The 20,171-nt window shown below is 46.0% G+C and overlaps 2 protein-coding genes and 1 long non-coding RNA gene across 4 annotated transcripts; 2 read left to right on the plus strand and 1 right to left on the minus strand.

The window, feature by feature from the left end:
- The first annotated feature begins 410 nt into the window (after positions 1 to 410).
- map1lc3a (microtubule-associated protein 1 light chain 3 alpha) lies at positions 411 to 7,908 on the plus strand. The gene is made up of 4 exons (XM_069169668.1): positions 411 to 587; positions 5,870 to 5,925; positions 6,384 to 6,490; positions 7,727 to 7,908. Exons 1-4 carry the CDS (start codon positions 548 to 550, stop codon positions 7,887 to 7,889), a joined length of 366 nt encoding a protein of 121 aa, XP_069025769.1. The 5' UTR covers positions 411 to 547; the 3' UTR covers positions 7,890 to 7,908.
- Positions 7,909 to 10,309: 2,401 nt separating this feature from the next.
- eif6 (eukaryotic translation initiation factor 6) lies at positions 10,310 to 14,201 on the minus strand. The gene is made up of 7 exons (XM_069169703.1): positions 14,104 to 14,201; positions 13,541 to 13,682; positions 12,986 to 13,071; positions 11,790 to 11,965; positions 11,536 to 11,712; positions 11,271 to 11,455; positions 10,310 to 10,815 (listed from the first exon to the last, which is right to left on the minus strand). The coding sequence occupies exons 2-7, from the start codon at positions 13,645 to 13,647 to the stop codon at positions 10,806 to 10,808; spliced, it is 741 nt and encodes a 246-aa protein (XP_069025804.1). The 5' UTR covers positions 13,648 to 13,682; positions 14,104 to 14,201; the 3' UTR covers positions 10,310 to 10,805.
- A 1,941-nt stretch (positions 14,202 to 16,142) lies between these two features.
- LOC138210518 (uncharacterized) lies at positions 16,143 to 19,668 on the plus strand. 2 transcript variants are annotated; one of them, XR_011179262.1, is made up of 5 exons: positions 16,143 to 16,279; positions 17,044 to 17,125; positions 18,541 to 18,688; positions 19,178 to 19,297; positions 19,436 to 19,668. It is a non-coding gene; the product is annotated as an uncharacterized lncRNA (long non-coding RNA). The 2 variants fall into 2 exon arrangements; XR_011179261.1 differs by lacking the exon at positions 18,541 to 18,688.
- The last annotated feature ends 503 nt before the right edge of the window (positions 19,669 to 20,171 follow it).

Below are 20,171 nucleotides of genomic sequence, written 5' to 3' on the forward strand. Positions count from 1 at the left end.
AAAAGTCAAGTCCTTAAATATTATTCATTTTGTAAAATCTTTATCTGAAAAGTAAAAACTTTTTGGGTATAAAGTATTATATTTTAAGTAGTATTAAGTAGCATAAAATGGAAATACTCAAGAAATGTAACAGTACCTCAAAATTGTGCTCAAGTGCAGTACTTCAGTAAAAGTACTTCGTTACTTGACACCACGCCCAGCTGGGGGTTTAAACCTTCTATTATTTCCTGTCAGTATTACATATATAAAATAACACCAAGCTCATGTCTCACATTAAATACTGGTGCTCTGTAACATGTTCGGTATCAGCCGTGTGCAGGAGCTCAGGCTGTAACAGGCTGTAACAGGCTGGTCAGAAACGGTGGACGGCCCCTTTAAATCCTGCCGATGACGTCAGCGCCTCGGTTTACTGGCTTTGTTTGTCCGGAGCTGTTTTGGCTTCAGACTGACCGGAGACACCGAGACCCCGCTGCCTTTCCCCCGAGAGACCGAGACTTCCGCACCGCCAGTTTCATCGGGCTAAGACTGTGTAATAACGCCGCCAGAGATGCCGTCCGACAGACCCTTCAAACAAAGGAGGACATTCGGTGAGAAAACCTCCCGGGAGCGAGAGCGGTTTAGCGGGCTGGAAGGAGCCGCCGAGCGGAGCAGCTGTGGCAGTTAGCCGGCCTGTTAGCCACCTAGCTCAGCTCGGTCTGTTGACGAGCAGCCACAGGGCGTCTGTTGCGTTACTGGGGACGTTACTGGGCGTCTGTTGCGTTACTGGGGACGTTACAGGGCGTCTGTTGCGTTACTGGGGACGTTACTGGGCGTCTGTTGCGTTACTGGGGACGTTACAGGGCGTCTGTTGCGTTACTGGGGACGTTACAGGGCGTCTGTTGCGTTACTGGGGACGTTACAGGATGTCTGTTGCGTTACTGGGGACGTTACAGGACGTCTGTTGCGTTACTGGGGACGTTACAGGACGTCTGTTGCGTTACTGGGGACGTTACAGGACGTCTGTTGCGTTACTGGGGACGTTACAGGGCGTCTGTTGCGTTACTGGGGACGTTACAGGATGTCTGTTGCGTTACTGGGGACGTTACAGGATGTCTGTTGCGTTACTGGGGACGTTACAGGGCGTCTGTTGCGTTACTGGGGACGTTACAGGGCGTCTGTTGCGTTACTGGGGACGTTACAGGACGTCTGTTGCGTTACTGGGGACGTTACAGGGCGTCTGTTGCGTTACTGGGGACGTTACAGGGCGTCCGTTGCGTTACTGGGGACGTTACAGGGTGTCCGTTGCGTTACTGGGGACGTTACAGGATGTCTGTTGCGTTACTGGGGACGTTACAGGGCGTCTGTTGCGTTACTGGGGACGTTACAGGGCGTCTGTTGCGTTACTGGGGACGTTACAGGGCGTCTGTTGCGTTACTGGGGACGTTACAGGATGTCTGTTGCGTTACTGGGGACGTTACAGGGTGTCCGTTGCGTTACTGGGGACGTTACAGGGTGTCCGTTGCGTTACTGGGGACGTTACAGGACGTCTGTTGCATTACTGGGGACGTTACAGGGCGTCTGTTGCGTTACTGGGGACGTTACATGATGTCTGTTGCGTTACTGGGGACGTTACAGGGCGTCTGTTGCGTTACTGGGGACGTTACAGGGTGTCCGTTGCGTTACTGGGGACGTTACAGGGTGTCCGTTGCGTTACTGGGGACGTTACAGGACGTCTGTTGCATTACTGGGGACGTTACAGGGCGTCTGTTGCGTTACTGGGGACGTTACATGATGTCTGTTGCGTTACTGGGGACGTTACAGGATGTCTGTTGCGTTACTGGGGACGTTACAGGACGTCTGTTGCGTTACTGGGGACGTTACAGGACGTCTGTTGCGTTACTGGGGACGTTACAGGACGTCTGTTGCGTTACTGGGGACGTTACAGGGCGTCTGTTGCGTTACTGGGGACGTTACAGGATGTCTGTTGCGTTACTGGGGACGTTACAGGATGTCTGTTGCGTTACTGGGGACGTTACAGGGCGTCTGTTGCGTTACTGGGGACGTTACAGGGCGTCTGTTGCGTTACTGGGGACGTTACAGGACGTCTGTTGCGTTACTGGGGACGTTACAGGGCGTCTGTTGCGTTACTGGGGACGTTACAGGGCGTCCGTTGCGTTACTGGGGACGTTACAGGGTGTCCGTTGCGTTACTGGGGACGTTACAGGATGTCTGTTGCGTTACTGGGGACGTTACAGGGCGTCTGTTGCGTTACTGGGGACGTTACAGGGCGTCTGTTGCGTTACTGGGGACGTTACAGGGCGTCTGTTGCGTTACTGGGGACGTTACAGGGCGTCTGTTGCGTTACTGGGGACGTTACAGGATGTCTGTTGCGTTACTGGGGACGTTACAGGGTGTCCGTTGCGTTACTGGGGACGTTACAGGGTGTCCGTTGCGTTACTGGGGACGTTACAGGACGTCTGTTGCATTACTGGGGACGTTACAGGGCGTCTGTTGCGTTACTGGGGACGTTACATGATGTCTGTTGCGTTACTGGGGACGTTACAGGGCGTCTGTTGCGTTACTGGGGACGTTACAGGGTGTCCGTTGCGTTACTGGGGACGTTACAGGATGTCTGTTGCGTTACTGGGGACATTACAGGACGTCTGTTGCATTACTGGGGACGTTACAAGGCGTCCTTTGCGTTACTGGGGACGTGACAGGATGTCTGTTGCGTTACTGGGGACATTACAGGACGTCTGTTGCATTACTGGGGACGTTACAAGGCGTCCGTTGCGTGACTGGGGACGTTACAGGAAGTCTGTTGCGTTACTGGGGACGTTACAGGACGTCTGTTGCGTTACTGGGGACGTTACAAGGCGTCCTTTGCGTTACTGGGGACGTGACAGGAAGTCTGTTGCGTTACTGGGGACGTTACAGGACGTCTGTTGCGTTACTGGGGACGTTACAGGACGTCCGTTGCGTTACTGGGGACGTTACAAGACGTCCGTTGCGTTACTGGGGACGTTACAAGACGTCCGTTGCGTTACTGGGGACGTTACAGGACGTCCGTTGCGTTACTGGGGACGTTACAAGACGTCCGTTGCGTTACTGGGGACGTTACAAGACGTCCGTTGCGTTACTGGGGACGTTACAGGACGTCTTGTTGTGTTATTGTGGTTGTTAAAAGTGTCAAGTTAAAATGTCTTTTTGGTGTAGATCAGCGGTGACCAATGTGCGGTCCCTCATATTAAATGCTGTTACAGGCTGCGTGTCCTCCGTGTCCTGCATGTCCTCCATGTCCTCTGTGTCCTGCAGCTCATCCTGTCTGCCGACGTTAAAAAGACCATCTGGGTCAGCAGCACTTTAGCCTGACAAACCTCGCAGCTACCAGCTAGCAGATAATCTACTGAGGACCAACGAGTTGGCTGAAAGGAAAACAACATGTGCTGACATATTATCCCAGAACACGTGTTCAGTGATTTATGTTGTAATTTGATGCTAAAAGACGCCCCCCCCCCCTCCTCCTCCTCTCCCCACTCCTCCCCCCCCCTCCTCCTCCTCTCCCCACTCCTCCCCCCCCCTCCCCCTCCACCTCCTCCTCCCCTCTCCTCCTCCCCCCCCCTCCCCTCCTCCTCCCCCCCCTCCCCCTCCACCTCCTCCTCCCCTCTCCTCCTCTCCCCCCCCCCCCTCCTCCTCTCCCTCCCCCCCCTCCCCCCCCTTGTTGCATAATGCTGCCATTCGGAGAAACGAAGGGAAAAAACAACACAGCTGAGACGGAACAAATACTGAGTTCTTCTATTTTCATCATCACCTCATACAGTTAAATCAGGAGGACTCGTCCTGTCACATTAATATGCTGTTACACAACAACAACACTTTAAGAGCCGGATTACCTTAATACACCGAACATGTTTAAATACTAATCAAGCTAACAGTTATTAGAGCTGTTACGATCATTAAACTTTAGTGGATGATTAATTGGCTCATATAACTGCGATTAATGATTTAATCCTCTTTGTCTTTTCATTTTATGCCGTTATTACAGTCTAAACCTAATTACAGTTTAATGCCATTTCTGTTTGCCTTTGTAAACAGTGCACAGGGCAGAAATGACAAATAACTTCAACATATAAAGTCTCCTACTAAATAAATAAATGAAAACCGGTGGGAGTGATTAGATGACAACATTAGTGTTCGTCTCATCCTGTTTACATGCAAGTTCATGATTATGAAACAAACGTCTGCTCAAATAATCAGTCAAGCAATGATGCAATAATTGGGACATTTCTAACAGTCACACTACACTTGTTAAGTGTAATATATTTTAACTCGTCTAAATTAAAATATGAACTCAGGAAAATAGAGTCAGTTCTTAAAGTAGTTGTTTTAGTTTAAAACAAATATTAAATGTAATACGAACAGCTTTTCAATTTGCAAAGTTGCCAAAAAAAATCCAGGATGTGTTAAAGATTCCGGTTGTTATTTCACAGCTGAACACGAGGACTCGTTCTTCTCGGAGCTCTGAACCTCGCAGCGCTTTAAAAAGGCTTTTCCCTGAAATAGGGCAGTAGGTTGTTTATTTGGAGCCGGCAGCAGCGTGCGAGTTGTAAGATTAGACGCAGAGGTGGTAAAAATATTGAGATTAAAAGGCGACGTTCACAAAGATGACATTCAAAGTTCTAGAATATTTAAATGGAGTCCAGAAACTTCGTATTCGTCTGCAGAGACATTGAAGGATCCTAAAAACCGTTCAGCTGTTAGAAGGGAAGCTGGTTTTTATCACGCAGGTTTATTACATGAACTTAGAGGGGAAACTTCATTATCAATTCATCTGACTGTTATTCTTCTAATTAGTTCATTAATCGTTGAGTCTGGGTGCGTTGAGACGTCCTCTCTCGTCCTCTCTCGTCCTCTCATCCTTCCTCATCCTCCATTGTCTTTTATCGCTCTGATGTCACACGTTTACCTCGTAAATTAAAAGCCGATGTGGACGAGGAGGAGACGGACGTCCACTCTTTGAATTATGATTTGTCCTCTGCGGCCGGTCCAAACCAAATGAATTTCCTTCAGCAGCAGGTCGTTAAAGACTCTCTGGATCTCTGGACTCCGACTTCCCGCTGCCGAGGGTTTTTATTTTCCGTCTGTATTTATAGTTTTTATATCCTGTGGATTTTCTGACGCGAAAACATACCGAGGGCCTGAAATCATTGTTGGAGTCGCAGGACTTCTCCACCTGCAGGTTTTCATTTACACCCATTATTTAGTTCTCCGTGTTTTAAAGGGAGAAATGTGAAAATATGAGCCAACCCTCCTCTTCATGTTTGGTCTGCATGTGGCTCACATTGGACATCGGTTTGATTTCCTTTCGTTCAGATCGAGAGCTGCTGGATGAAATGAGTTTACATCATCTGTCACCATATTTTTTAGATAATAAAAGTTAATTGCACTCGTTTACCTGAAAGGAAACGCAACATAAAACATTAACAGATTCTTTTTAGCTTCATGAATCTGACGCTGAACATTAAAACAACTTTCTCTCGCTGCGTTTATGTTCCTCACGGCTGCATCAGGTGGTGTAAACGCTGCGTTCTCATTCGTTGAGGGAGAAACGGCAGCGTTTGATTTAATGCAGAATTATTTACGTTTAAAAACGACATCACGTTTAAAGACCTTCGTTCACACGACAAAAACACTCGTTTGACTTCATCTGAATCAATTCGTTTATCGAAGTTTTATTGAAATAAATAGACTGTAAATAGCAATAAATTAAATGTGAACCTTTTGTCACATGATAGTAAACTGCACGTTTTCGGACCTTTGATCAAAGAATTATTGATTAATGAATAAAAACAATCTGCAGATGAACTGATTTACTGTCTTTTGTCCACAGCTGACCGGTGCAAAGAGGTCCAGCAGATCCGTGAGCAGCACCCCAACAAGATCCCAGTAAGCTGCAGCTCACACCTGATCATGCGTCCCTGAACGCACCGCAGGGAAGCCTGCGAACCGCCATTTCCACGTTAGCTTAGCATCAAAACAGGAGACGGGGAGCAGCCTCTTTTTTACTGTTGAATACACTCAGATGATCAGAAAAAGTTTATAGGAGTCAATAAAACACCAACGTGTCGTCTCAGCATTTTAGTTTTTGCTTTCATGTTGTAATTTAAAACTTTTAAAGGCAGTTCAGCCACGAAATCACATGAAATTCATCAGATTCAAAAAATGAGACTTCCACTGCTGCTTATTTACTTGTTTAGTTATTTAGTAGTTTGTCTGTGTCGTTGGCATCTTCCATGTTTGTTCCCATAATATTTTCCTGTGCAGTAAAACAGACGTCAGAAGGTCGGCTGCAGGTTTGAACTTTATTTCAACAACGTGTAACTTGTGCGTTTCTCTGTCTGCAGGTGATCATTGAGAGGTACAAGGGAGAGAAACAGCTGCCCGTGTTGGACAAGACCAAGTTCCTGGTACCGGACCACGTCAACATGAGCGAGCTGGTCAAGATCATCAGGTACACAAACAAACACACAAACAAACACACAAACAAACACCAGCCGTGTGTGTGTTTGGAGTGTTTTACATCCCAGACCAGTCGGCTGAAGTGTGTGTGTGTTTGGCAGCTCGTTTCCAATCTTCAGAACCAGAGATGAGGAGGAGAAGCTCTCTTTACGTTCAGACTCAGATTAACGGGCCAGTAAATTAAGATTTCACCTTCCAGCACTGCAGGAATATAAAACACGTCATACATCTGCAGGCTGTTGGTTATTAATCTGCTTTAAAAGCTGAGGAGGCAGAAACATTGAATCAGCCGTAAAAGTTAATTTGCCGTTGATCCGTCGGGCCTCGGAGGATTTACAAACGGCTGCGGATCCATTTCAAATTAAATAAAAGAAGAAGCATCGACACTAAAGTGAAGGAGGAGGTAGAAAATGAGGAGAGACGAGATGTTTCTGTACGACGTCTCTCTGATTCAACATCCTCAGTTCAGTCATTCATTTAAACTAAATTAAAATGTGTCGACACATCAAATTAAGCTCTTTAAGGTGAAGCAGGTTCAAGTTACGCAACAATGAAAAACAAAGTGTTTAAATCGTAGATATTTGACGCATTAAATAGAGCTGAAACAGTGATGAGCAACTATTTGCATAATCATTTTAAAAACACTCCGGTTCCAGTTTTAAAATGGTAAATTAAGAATTTTAAAAATGACCATCTTAAACTGAAAGAATACAACAATTTACAATGTAAATAATTGTAAAGAAATGATTAGATTACAATAAGTAACAGATGACGAGGAGCTTCAAAGACACAAACAGTTTAAAGATCAACACGTTAAAGACCTCAAAATAAAGTGTTCAGATATCAGAGCGTTAAATAAATCTAATCTGACATTAAAACACACAAAGGAACCGATTAAAGACGATCAAACACTCACCGGCCGTCATGGAGCTTCACGGCTGTGGTCACTCAGAGATGAGGAGGGGGGAGGGGTGGGGGGGTTGATTGATTGACACATGTTGCAGCACCTGCCTGCTGCTCCTCCATTGGTCAGAACCCTCCTCTCTGCTCCCTCATTGGTCCTTTGTTTTTTTTGTGGTTTGGGTTGAATTCCTGGTGGAGCTCACTGATTGGCTCCCAGACATGTCACTCACAGCTGAGATATTATTTATGTAAAAATGAGAGCTGTTCATCCTCCCTGCAGATCCATAACTCCTCCTCTTCCTGCCCCCCCCCCTCCCCCCTGCAGGCGCCGGCTGCAGCTGAACCCGACGCAGGCCTTCTTCCTGCTGGTGAACCAGCACAGCATGGTGTCCGTGTCCACGGCCATCTCTGAGATCTACGAGCAGGAGCGGGACGAAGACGGCTTCCTTTACATGGTGTACGCCTCGCAGGAGACCTTCGGCTGCTAGGGAGGGGGGACGGGGGACGGAGGAGGAGGGGTGAAGGGTGGGGGGCGGGACTTCTTCAGGTGCTGGGAGGGCGAGGGAGGGGTGGTGGGTGGGGCGGGGGGGTAGATGGGGAACGCTCGAGGTGTCGACCGCGATCCTGTCCACGTAGCAGCACGACCCCCCACCCCCACCCGTCGTCATGGAGACTCCTCTTCACTTCGGTCAGTAAACACATCACTGGAGGACGTCCTTCTTCTTCTTTTAGTCCCGCACAAGCTGACCGCTCTTATTTTGAAAGGGTGACACAAACCAATCAATGACTCTCTGTTTTGGAGGATCAATAGATTGATTGATTGGTTGATTGGTTTCCATCACTAAACACTACATATGTACACGAGTCAGACAAACTTGAAAACCAGGCAGTCCTTGCCAGCCGGTCAGAGGTCAGAGGTCAGAGGTCAGGCTGTCGTTTTTAAGCCACTCAAGAGTTTAAACCTCCGTAAACGACTCGGACGGATTAAAATTGTTTTTTTTTAATTCCACTCTAGTTTAGTTTTATGTTCGGTAGTTCGTTTGATTCGTACGTTTACCGTCGGCCTGAAGCAACCGGCTAGCCGACAATCAGGCAGGAGGGTGCTGTGATCCTGGTCAGTTCGTTAGCATCCGCATTCATTTCACGTGCAATATTAAGCCCCGCCCCCCGTCACGAGAGGAGTACGCTGTCGGGCGGCGCTCGTCATCACATCAACACCTCCCTTCTGTAAATATCCCGTAACGTACGAAGCGCTCAGACACACGGAAGACATTAGCATTAGCCACACTAGCTGCTTCATCCTGTCACAAGCCCCGCCCCTTCCCCCTCCCTCTGTAAGCACAACATTATCACTACGCACACGTGTAAAGTCAACCAATCAGGTGACGCAGATTTAAAGGCCTAGCTCGTAGATTTTAGGCTGTCGTGTTTGAAAGGAAGACGCGAGGAGGGATTTCGCTTCGTTGGCTTCTGACCCCTGCTGGTTGGGAGCGGTAGTGCAGGAGGAGGCGGAGTCACAGACATTTACAGGACGGGTATGTTTTTGATTTCCTTACATGTTTTTTTCTTTCGCAGTGAAACGATCCGTTATATTAAATCACCATCGTACGTCTCGTCTGTGATTGGCCGCCTCCTCTCGCCTCGCGTCGCAGAGCTTGTACGAACATTTACGGTAGCATCAATAAAAAATGTATTTAATGTAGGAAATGAATGAGCTTCTTTTGCACACAAACTAATACGGATATATAAACGGAGTCGGCGTAGTTATTTTTAGGGATTTCTGTATGTGTATACGATGATGTTGTTTTTGTAAGTGCCCCCCCCCCCCAGGTTGTGATGCTACAGACCTGCATGTTCCAACTTTTTTTTTTTAATATAAATGTATAATGATTTTATGCTGATATTAACGCTCTTGTTTTCATTTAGAAATCTTTTTAGCTGTTTTCCCCAAAAACCAAAAAACTGAAAATAAGTGTGTTTGAAACAAAACAAACAACAAAAAAAACAAAGTGTGTGCGTATAAACGATCATATAACCGAGCTGTACTACCAAGTGTGTTTTTCTTTAGGCTGTTTGGAGGGATGTACATAGACGCATTGCTACGACCTAATTCAAAGCATTTGCCAATAAATAAAAGAAAAAAAAGTTGCCTTTAAAATATTTGGTCTTTTCTTTGTTTTTTTTATGACTTCACTTTATGTTGATGTTTCCTGGTTGTTGAATTGACTCACATTGACCAGCAGGTGGCAGTAAAGACCAGCAGGATGAAGGTTTCAGGTCAGTTTATCTGCAGGTTTTTAAGTTAAAAAGAACTAACTTCAGGTTGAAAAAGTCCTTAAAAGATATTAAAGTCTTAATTATAAACATCTAAACATGTTTTTCAGTCTCCTGTAAACAAAGTTTAAAATGTTTGTGTGAAATTAAGAGCAAAAACTGGCTGAAAGATTCTTGATTTTATATCAAATTCAAATATGCAATAAGACGTTTTCCTGTTTGTCCATGTTTATGATCGTTTTTTATATTTAATTATTGATGTTAATAGAAATGATTGGTTGGTCAATGAAGTGTTAGATAACAGTCTCATTTGAGAAAAGTTGATGGATTAATTGAATAATTGTCGCGGCTCAAATCGATACGACCGACGTGGAAAACATTAGATTGTTGCAGTGAAAACGCGGCTGGTTTTTATTAATATCTTAGTTTAATTTAACTAATTAGTTTGATTGTGAAACAGGTTTCAAATCAAAGTCTGTGTGGCATTAAAACGATGTTAAAGGGGAACGTACAGAAACCCAGATGACAGTTCTGGTCGTCGAGGAAGAAAAAGTTACGACATCTTTAAAGCTGTCGTACGTCTGATGAATTCACGTTAATCTAAGAAGAAGAAACCGAAGGAGCATCAAGCGGATAAAAAGAAGCCGATTGGTTTTATTTTACAAGACAGATGAGACGTTCAAGAACCCAACAAAAGTCCAGTTTGTCTCCCTTCACACCGTCGGAGGAGAACTCGCCATCTGCATCGACACAAACAACACAGAAACCGTCTTCTACTTCCTGTCCATCCTCCATCTGATTGGTTATCGGATAAAAAAACTAAACAAAGCTTCCTGGCGACCAATCACACGCTCACTTTAAATTCAGAGAGTGTTGATATGAAGGATGGAGGCGGAGCTTCGATCTTAACACACAAACAAACCTGTTTAAACTTGAATTGCTCATAAATCTTCATCACAGCTGACGGGAGGCGTCACTCCGACCTGAAAACAGGCGTTCGGAAATGTGGAAAAATGAAACCGGAGACTCGGCTGCAGGCGAGAAGATGAGCGAAGGTCCGGCGGGTCGTTGGCTTCGTGCAGCAGAGCTCCTCGACGGGAGGAGGAGGAGGAGGAGGAGGAGGAAGGTTTCTACGCCATGCTGGTGGGAGAAAGAAGAGATGCGACAACATTTAACAAAACCGTCAGAGAAAAACGACTTTTTACTGTCAAGTATAAAATAAAAGTTCAACATCAAATGTACGTTTTTAAAAACTGAAACAAACGTTCGACTCGAGTAACGAAAAACAAAATGAGATGAAAACTTTGAAGACTTTTTGATTCTCAGAACGACGACGTTATTTTTACACGTAAAACTTTTCGTGAAACAGGCCTGTTGCATTGTGGGAAGTGTGCGTCTTTCAAAATAAAAGCGCAGCATCGGAAATCATTTACAGGTTTGAAACAAAAGGTTGTTTTATTTTATTTTACCCACGAACACATTTAACGCAGCAGCTTGTGTGTGTGTGTTTTAATGTGTGTGTGCGTGCGTGTGTGTGTGTGTGTGTGTGTGTGTGTTTTAATGTGTGTGTGTGTGTGTGTGTGTGCGTGTGTCACCTGTCAATCAGAGAGTCCCTCATGCTGGTGGCGATGGCTGACGGCTGCGACGTGTCGCTGAGTCTGAACACGCTCTCGATGACGGACAGCTCGGTGCTGGTCGTGTCCAGCCCGCAGAACGCGCACCAGTCGTTGACCACCATCCCCGCCGCGATGACCTCGCTGCCTCGGTTCACCGTGCCGGCCTGAAAACAGGAAGTGAGGTCACAAAACAGAGTCGAGAGCCGCGTCTCCAGTGTACGAACACGGCGCTGCGTTCACTGACCACCAGGGGGACCTGCAGCAGAGAGGACAGCTCGTCCTGGTCCTCGATGGACGTCTTCGGGTGCATCAGGCCGCCCTGGTTACTGAAGGCGCAGTACGAGCCGACGAGGACCTGCTCGGCGATCGTCTGCCGGAAAACCTCCACCTTCAGCGTGTCGGCGAGCACCTCCTCCGTCTCCTGGAGGGCAGAGGTCGGAGGTCAAGGGGAGCGATCGGAGAGGAAGAGGAGGAAGAGGAGGAGGTGTGGGGTCTCACCCGGTCGAGGTCGGGGTGGACCAGCGCCACGTAGTCGTTGCAGGCGATGACGTTGCCGAGCGCCGACAGACGCTCCTCGACTCTCTGGATCCGGACGGCGTCCGGCAGACAGTTCCTGATGTGCTGCAGCTCCTGGTCCGTCGTGTTGCTAGGCAACAGCAGGCCGTGACGGTTACCTGCTCACGGGCGAGACGGCGGTTAGTTCAAACACCGGGCGAGACGGCGGTTAGTTCAAACACCGGGTGAGACGGTTAGTTCAAACACCGGGTGAGACGGAGGTTAGTTCAAACACCGGGCGAGACGGCGGTTAGTTCAAACACCGGGCGAGACGGCGGTTAGTTCAAACACCGGGCGAGACGGCGGTTAGTTCAAACACCGGGCGAGACGGCGGTTAGTTCAAACACCGGGTGAGACGGTTAGTTCAAACACCGGGCGAGACGGCGGTTAGTTCAAACACCGGGTGAGACGGTTAGTTCAAACACCGGGCGAGACGGTTAGTTCAAACACCGGGCGAGACGGCGGTTAGTTCAAACACCGGGCGAGACGGCGGTTAGTTCAAACACCGGGTGAGACGGCGGTTAGTTCAAACACCGGGTGAGACGGCGGTTAGTTCAAACACCGGGTGAGACGGTTAGTTCAAACACCGGGCGAGACGGAGGTTAGTTCAAACACCGGGCGAGACGGCGGTTAGTTCAAACACCGGGCGAGACGGCGGTTAGTTCAAACACCGGGCGAGACGGCGGTTAGTTCAAACACCGGGTGAGACGGCGGTTAGTTCAAACACCGGGTGAGACGGAGGTTAGTTCAAACACCGGGCGAGACGGCGGTTAGTTCAAACACCGGGCGAGACGGAGGTTAGTTCAAACACCGGGTGAGACGGCGGTTAGTTCAAACACCGGGTGAGACGGCGGTTAGTTCAAACACCGGGTGAGACGGAGGTTAGTTCAAACACCGGGCGAGACGGCGGTTAGTTCAAACACCGGGTGAGACGGCGGTTAGTTCAAACACCGGGTGAGACGGAGGTTAGTTCAAACACCGGGCGAGACGGCGGTTAGTTCAAACACCGGGCGAGACGGAGGTTAGTTCAAACACCGGGTGAGACGGCGGTTAGTTCAAACACCGGGTGAGACGGCGGTTAGTTCAAACACCGGGCGAGACGGTGATGAAGGAAGGAAAGGAGGCGGAGCTTCACTGACCTACGCACATCCTCCCGATGATGCGGCAGCCTGCGATGGAGGCGTGGACCACCGGGATGGTTTCTGACAGCTCGCCCTCGAACACGCTGCACACACACACACACACACACACACACACACACACACACACACACACACACAGTTTACAGAGGCTGGAAAAGATGGCCGACTTGTCACAACGTTGTCTGACATCATGAAATATTTCAGAAATTTCCCACAAAGTAAAACATGGAGTTCATGGTGAGTTCAGGTGCACGACAGTAGAGACGGACATCACAGATGTTTGTTGACAGACAGATGTCCTCATCTCCTGCTCTGAAACCATCCACAGGTGAACACCAGGAGACAGGTGTCCCTCTGACCACACTCATCTCAGTCACACGTCATACACTCTGATGACGTCATCCATCCGGACGGACTCCAGCAGCTCCTGCTAGCAACTGGATGCTAACTGGATGCTAACTCCACGCTGCCCCCCCCCCCCTCCCTCCCCCAAAACAACAGACTAAGCTCGCGCATGCTGAACTCCCTTCAACGTGACACGTGCCCGCTCACCTGTAGAAGTTCTCGGAGCCGCCGATCGCCACGAGGCAGTAGGTGTTGGTCAGTTTGGCGAAGCAGCCGATCTCGTTGTTCTTCTCGAAGGAGGCTCTGACGGCCATGACGGCGGAGGGAGGAGGTCCTGGTCCGGGAACAGCTTCAGAGAAACACGGAGGTCATTTTACAAACGAGTTCAGACCGACTGAGACCAAACTAACCAGCTGAGGAGCTCTCAGGTAGACTGAGACTCTCTTAGACTCTCTTAGACTCTAACTGAGACTCTAACTGAGACTCTAACTGAGACTCTCTTAGACTCTAACTGAGACCCTCTTAGACCCTCTTAGACTCTCTTAGACCCTCTTAGACTCTCTTAGACCCTCTTAGACTCTAACTGAGACTCTCTTAGACTCTCTGAGACTCTCTGAGACTCTCCGGAGTCTCCGGAAGCTTCTGTTCCGCTTGTTTCCGTAAAAAACACGAACAGTGACGCGTTTTTAAATCAACGGAAAACTTCCGGCTGTAAAGTCGAAGACGGACATCTCGTTGAAGTCCAAACGGTCCGTGAGAAGCTGGATTACCTGAAGAAGATTTGCGGCCTCGACGAGCAGCGGCGGTGAGTCCTTTACAACCCCACGTGTTGTCCTTCCGCTTCAGGCTTGACGTGGTGACGTAGCACGTACACTACGTCACGCAAAACAACATTGAACGTTTAATTCATGTTTTTTACCCCAAAATGTGAAGAATTTCTGTCGGTAGGACCTTTGGGCTTTTATTTCTGGAGATTTACCATCGTTTATAATTTTTGAATGTTATTTTCATAATTTAAACATGACAAATTTGATAAATGACTTCAAACTAAACATGAATTAAATCCATCACTCCAAAATAAAAAAATAAATACAAAATTTGCATTGTGTGCAATTTTATGACCCCCCCCCTTTGTTCTATGTAACCGGTTAAATTTCAATAAATTGTTTTTAAAAATACAACAAAACGATGTTTGTGTCTCATCATTCACTGATGGTACTTGAAGTATATTCGAGCTCATATTATTTCTGTATTGATACTTTTTATTTTGTAGTATTTTTACAGTACAGATTTGTTTTTTCTCATTAATGCAAAGTTTCTTCTTAAATCAAAGTGTATCAAAGGGAAACTCATGTTTAATGTTATTTAAAAATTAAATAAATGTATTACTGATCTAATAGCCCTTAAGGTTATAAAAAAAAAAAAATCTAAAATAATGCAATGAAAATGTTTGGCATAAGAAAAGATTTACAAAAAAACCCTGAGCTGCTTAAATGTAAATATCGTATTATTTAATTTCACTTATAAAACCTTGATTATTGGATTAATATTTTTTTAAACGTTTTAATTCTCTTTTATTGCCTTAATTTTTTTTAATTTTTTTAATTTTTTTTAATTTTTTATTATTCCTGCATTTTCCAGCATAGTAATGATTTTTTATGTCAAAAACTTTTGATCAGTTCCACTGTAAATTGATTGATTGATTATTTGATATAATTGTTTTTTCCTCCATCATTAATGTTTGTGCTGCCTCACATCCACTCATGATTTTACCTCAAATGCTCAGTGTGTATGTGTGCGCGTGCATGTCCGCGTGCACGAGCCCTGAAAAAGGAAACAACTTTTTTTTCCTTCTTCCCTCCTCAACGACCTGCATAGCAACCACCGTCCTCCTCCTCTGTCCTCGTGTCGCACCGGGGTCGCAGCTCTCGGCCAATCACGGCGGCCTCCTGCCGTGACGTCTTGTTTGTTGACACTTCCATTAGCTCGCCACCTGTGTGACGTCGCTGCAGCAGGTTGGGGAGGGGGAGGAGCAGACAGAGAGCAGCCTCGAAAAGCGAGAGGTATCACTCCTACCTTTATTTTTGTGCACTTCACGTTCAACACCTGCTTTTCCTGCAGAAATCCTCCCAGTGAACTTAAATTAGAACATTTTAGAGCAACATGATGTTTCACAAGTGTAGATTTTTGTCTTTTATATTGTGAATAATCAAATTGTTTCAGTGTTATTGCACTTCTAGACACTTATAATAGGCTTCACGTTTCAGGCCCGTACAGGTGATCACATCCTGCGTTCAAGTGTTGTCGTATTCACTGAACAGGAGAAGAGTCCGTATGAACGGCGCCCTCTGCTGGTGTTCACGACGTAGGCGCTAAAGATTTTCTATCAGCCTGGAGTTCACGTTGTGACGTTGTTTACTGATGTTTACGGAAAGGTCAGAGGTCATGGAAGTTCATGTTTGGTTGGATGTTCAGCTAATATATTGTAATTTTAGTCACGCAGAGTTTGTCTTTGTGACTTAGATAACAGCCCGCGTCTGAGGAACATGTTGATCTTTTCCTTCTGTGTCTTTGTATTTCCTGCATTACGTTACCCCGCCGTTAGCCTCGGTGGCTTCTAGACGCCGTCCGTGTTGTTGTTGCCTAGCAACGGTCATTTTTACGACTCAACCACTTGAAGGCCAAAGCATATGGTTCACACGACTTCCCGTGTTGTAACCACGTGCTCCATTTGAACAAAGCAGTAATCCAAATTCAGGGAATCGTGACGTGCTCCGTCTGCTTATTTCACGCGGAGTGATCCCTCCTGTCCGCCGGCAGGATCTCTGCAGCGCTCCGCTCCGCCGACGCGTCGCTCGGGAAACTGCCTGGAAACACCGCAAACTAATCGGAACCGGCGGCGACGGGACACGGACGAGTCTCGCGGGCTGCGAGGGGGTCGATTAGGTGGGATAAAATTAATTTGTGTTCCCACAGCGGCTCACAGCTCCGCTCCTGTGTGTGTGTGTGTGTGTGTGTGTGTGTGTGTGTGTGTGTGTGTGTGTGTGTAGGCGGAGCTCTGAGTGCTGTCAACATGTCAGTCAACATGTCAGTCAACATGTCACAGATCATAAGAAGCTCTGAACACACCTGACAACATTATAACGGCGTAATAATCTTTAATTAGATTAAAATAGATAAAAGATGTGTTTGGATCAAATTTATCTAAAAAAAAAAAAAAAAAAAAATACACGTATAAAAGACTTTATATTTGTCATTTAGGATTAATCGGTATTTTTTTTGTCAGTAAAATGTAAAACAAAAAATAAAAAAAGCAGATTCTAATCTTGAAATGCTTTTCACATGTCTGTGTGAACAGGAACCTTTTGTCTCAACATTCAACAATATTCAGCATACTGACAAATAAAAGTCTAAAATATTCATCTTTAAGAGGCTGAAAACATCATTTCTGTATAATTTGTTTGTATTATATTTTGTTCATGAGGAGGAACTCACTGTCGCTGGAGTCGAATCAGAAACGCAGATCAACTAATTAATGTGCTGCTGGGACATTATTTATCTTAATTATTTCCTGGTGGGTGAACGAGTTCATGTCAAAGTGTTTCTCTGCTGGAGGAGAGAAAAACTGACTTTCTCACATGTTCGTGTCTTTGTTGTTGTTTTGTTGTTGTTTTGTGTCTTTGTTTTCTTGTGTGTGTTTGTGGTTGAAGTCCTGCAGCCAGCTGTATGTTGAGTTGTACTCAGCAGGAATCGAACTACCAACCTGACGTAGCATCCGTCCACCAATAAAAGGTGATCATCGATCATCCAGGTTTTGTGACTGGATGAGCAGAATTGTGTTTTGTTTTTGTTTTTTTAAGTGAAGAAGCAGCAGCGATGAAGAGGAGGAGTCAAAACTAAACAATATGTGAGGAAGGTCTATATTTAGTGTGTCTGGGATCTGCTGCTCAGACAGCTGGAGGGAGGAGAGGCTTCATGAATGGAACATGTGCATCTGCTGTCTCACATTTAGAACCGGGTCAATACTCTGAAATTAAAGGATTCATCAAATCATTTATCGATTAGTTATAAGTCATAAATAAGGACAACGTTCAGGTGGCCAGATTTTAGAAAATCCTCCTTCGATGAGGCACTTTGTTCGTCTTTCAGGTCTTAAATTCATCAGCGAGAATCCTCCAGTGACTTCATCCTCTGAACTATTCAGAAACTACGTTTTTCTGATTCATCATCCATGCAAGCCTTCATTTAGTTTGACTATTTGTCAGGTTATAAATGTTAATATGACACTGAGCTGTTGGTAAACGTCACCAACAGTCAGTGAATTAAAACTACCGGCAGTGATGTACGAAACCTTTCACCGCTGCCTGTAGGGGGCGCTGGTGAGGTGACGGTAGACACCGTTTCTTTAGCAAAGATGAAACAAAAGATTAAAGACGAAAATTTAATGAAGATGCAGAAACAGGCGAAGTTCTCAAAACAATCTGAAATAAATTGAGAATCTTTAGAAACCAAAGAAAAAAGAGTTCAACCTTCAGATTCTCTAAAAACTCAACATGCAGCAGCTTTTTCACTGTTTTATCCATAAAATCCCTCCAACTGCTTCTTATTTCATCTCGTCTGCGTCCTCGCTGCTCTCAGCTGTGGTCGTGTTTTGATGCTCGTCCAGCAGAACTTCCCTCTGATGTTATATTTGGGTCGGGACCAGAGCTCCAGCTCATAATCTACTTTTAACGTGAAAATGATCACAGTTCACTGCTTCGCACTTCGGCCGGCCGCCGTCACATCTGCTGCCAGGAGGTTCGTCCCTTTCTTTCCCTCCAGCAGCCTCGTTTGTAGATTCAGTAAATCAGTCGGGGCCGTGAAAATATTCAGCAGTAGAAATTGTAACAATAAATCAATTAATCAATTAGATGATTGTAGTTTTAATGTTTTTTCCTTTTTGACCTGATGGTGGCGATGTTGTCTTCCAACGTCTAAACCGAGAACACAAACTGTTTCTAAAAGAGTTCGTATCTTCAGGTCTGTAAAATGGTTCTGATCCAGAAGTGTCTTCAGCTGCAATACCAGCGAGTGCCTCTAGAGGTCGGCTCCAAAAAGCCTCCGGCTCCATAGACTCCCATTCATCTTCTCTCATCAAATCCAAAGTGAATAAAATGTGTCCATCAGTTATCTCGGTGTTGTTAGCTAAAGTCACTCCTTCTTATTAGTTTTCTGGAGGTCCATCTGAAAATGAATGAAGACGTTGACGTGAGGAGGTGAAATGAGACGGCGGCTGGACAAAGACGAGGAGACTTCGTTAGAGACGAAGAGGACCGGCGGCATCTCGGCTTCTCCTGATGATCAGCTCAGACATCTGTAATCCGTCCGGGACGCCGATCCAATCAAACGCAACACAATCAGTCGGGCGGACGCAGCTGATGAGATCATCTAAACACGATCGCTGCGAGATGTGAAAGCTTCCTGGCGCTCTGTAATGCATGCTGGGAAATTACACGACCAGGAGGGTTTATTTGTCTGCGTGTCCCGACAAATAAGAGTCCAGCAGCTCCGATTCAGATTATAACATTAAAATGTCACCTGATTAAATTATCTTTAATCAACGCAAATAGATTTAGTTTAAAACCATGTGACACAAAAAAACACAGAAACGCACTCTTTAACGTATCAGTTATAGATTCAATGAAATAAAATGAATAAATCTGTATTATAAGAGCAACGACGACCTTCAACGACCTTCTGAAGACGCCGACAGATGACGGATGTGTTGGTGTGTACCTGTGTTGTTTCCAGGTGAGACTTCCTGTCGATGACGGATGTGTTGGTGTGTACCTGTGTTGTTTCCAGGTGAGACTTCCTGTCGATGACGGATGATGGGAGGAAGTCAGAGCGCCGAGGAGGCCGAGAGACGAGAGGAAACCGAAACGCATCAGGAGTCCGACCGCACCGACGTCTGGACGGCTGAAGGTAGACGCTCACGTTCAGTTTAAACCTAAAGAAATTCACTTTTATTTGATTCAACACCAAATCACGACTTACTTCATCTTTGACTTCATCAGTCACTGATCTGAAAATGCACGTCAGAAACGTACCTTTCTCCCACAGCAGCAGCCGCAGAGCTGCCCCAGTGCATGATGGGAAACAGGAAGGTGGATGACATGCGTTTCATGATCTCGTGCACCAACTGGTACTGAACTGGTCTCTGAACTGGACTGAAGTCAGAACTCAGACTAAGAAGTGAGTTGTGGGTCGAAGGCTCCAGATTCCTGAAGGTGAAGATGTTTGTGTTCCTTCTTCTGCCAATAAAGTCCAAATAAAAGGAAAGACGTGTTTCTCTTCGTTTAAAGTTTAGAGATTTGACTTGAAAAGACTAATAATACTAATTTCTCATTAAAAGCTCCTGTGAAACATTAAGATCTCTGATGAAGGTCGGACGGACTGAAGGTTAAAGAGGGTTTGAATGTTCGGTGTGTCTGACGGTATTCGACGTCACCGAGCAGCTGGCTGAACATCTTGCACATCAGCAGAGGAGGAACTTTCCACCCCTGAAGGAGCCGTTCAGCAAATCACCACGAGGCAGATTTATGATGCACATCTGGTGGATTCATGCAGCTCAGGACGCTGCAGACGCTCTCAAACCTGCAGAAATCCACCCACAACTACAGATAGAGATCAGTTTCAGCAATTTACACTTATTTTACACACGATGCTAAAAAAGCACGCGAACACATCAACTGCTGCAAAGTTTGTTTTTTAGCAGGAAGAACAATCACTTCCTTCCAGGAAATCACCATCTTGCAGTCACAATAATTACAGAAAAAAAAGCACAAATCTTTTTAAC

Source organism: Embiotoca jacksoni, unplaced genomic scaffold, assembly GCF_022577435.1.
Source record: "Embiotoca jacksoni isolate LCO1_2020_lvr unplaced genomic scaffold, fEmbJac1.0.p SCAF_46, whole genome shotgun sequence".
Classification (NCBI taxonomy): Eukaryota; Metazoa; Chordata; class Actinopteri; family Embiotocidae; genus Embiotoca; species Embiotoca jacksoni.

Excerpts from the sequence above, each read along its gene's own strand:
- map1lc3a (XM_069169668.1), top strand. The coding sequence starts at position 548 with ATGCCGTCCGACAGACCCTTCAAACAAAGGAGGACATTCG. Across the intron at positions 588-5,869 it reads CAAACAAAGGAGGACATTCG|CTGACCGGTGCAAAGAGGTC; the intron begins GTGAGAAAACCT and ends TTTTGTCCACAG. Across the intron at positions 5,926-6,383 it reads AGCACCCCAACAAGATCCCA|GTGATCATTGAGAGGTACAA; the intron begins GTAAGCTGCAGC and ends CTCTGTCTGCAG.
- eif6 (XM_069169703.1), bottom strand. The coding sequence starts at position 13,647 with ATGGCCGTCAGAGCCTCCTTCGAGAAGAACAACGAGATCGGCTGCTTC. Across the intron at positions 13,072-13,540 it reads GGCTCCGAGAACTTCTACAG|CGTGTTCGAGGGCGAGCTGT; the intron begins GTGAGCGGGCAC and ends GTGTGTGTGCAG. Across the intron at positions 11,966-12,985 it reads CATCGGGAGGATGTGCGTAG|GTAACCGTCACGGCCTGCTG; the intron begins GTCAGTGAAGCT and ends GCCCGTGAGCAG.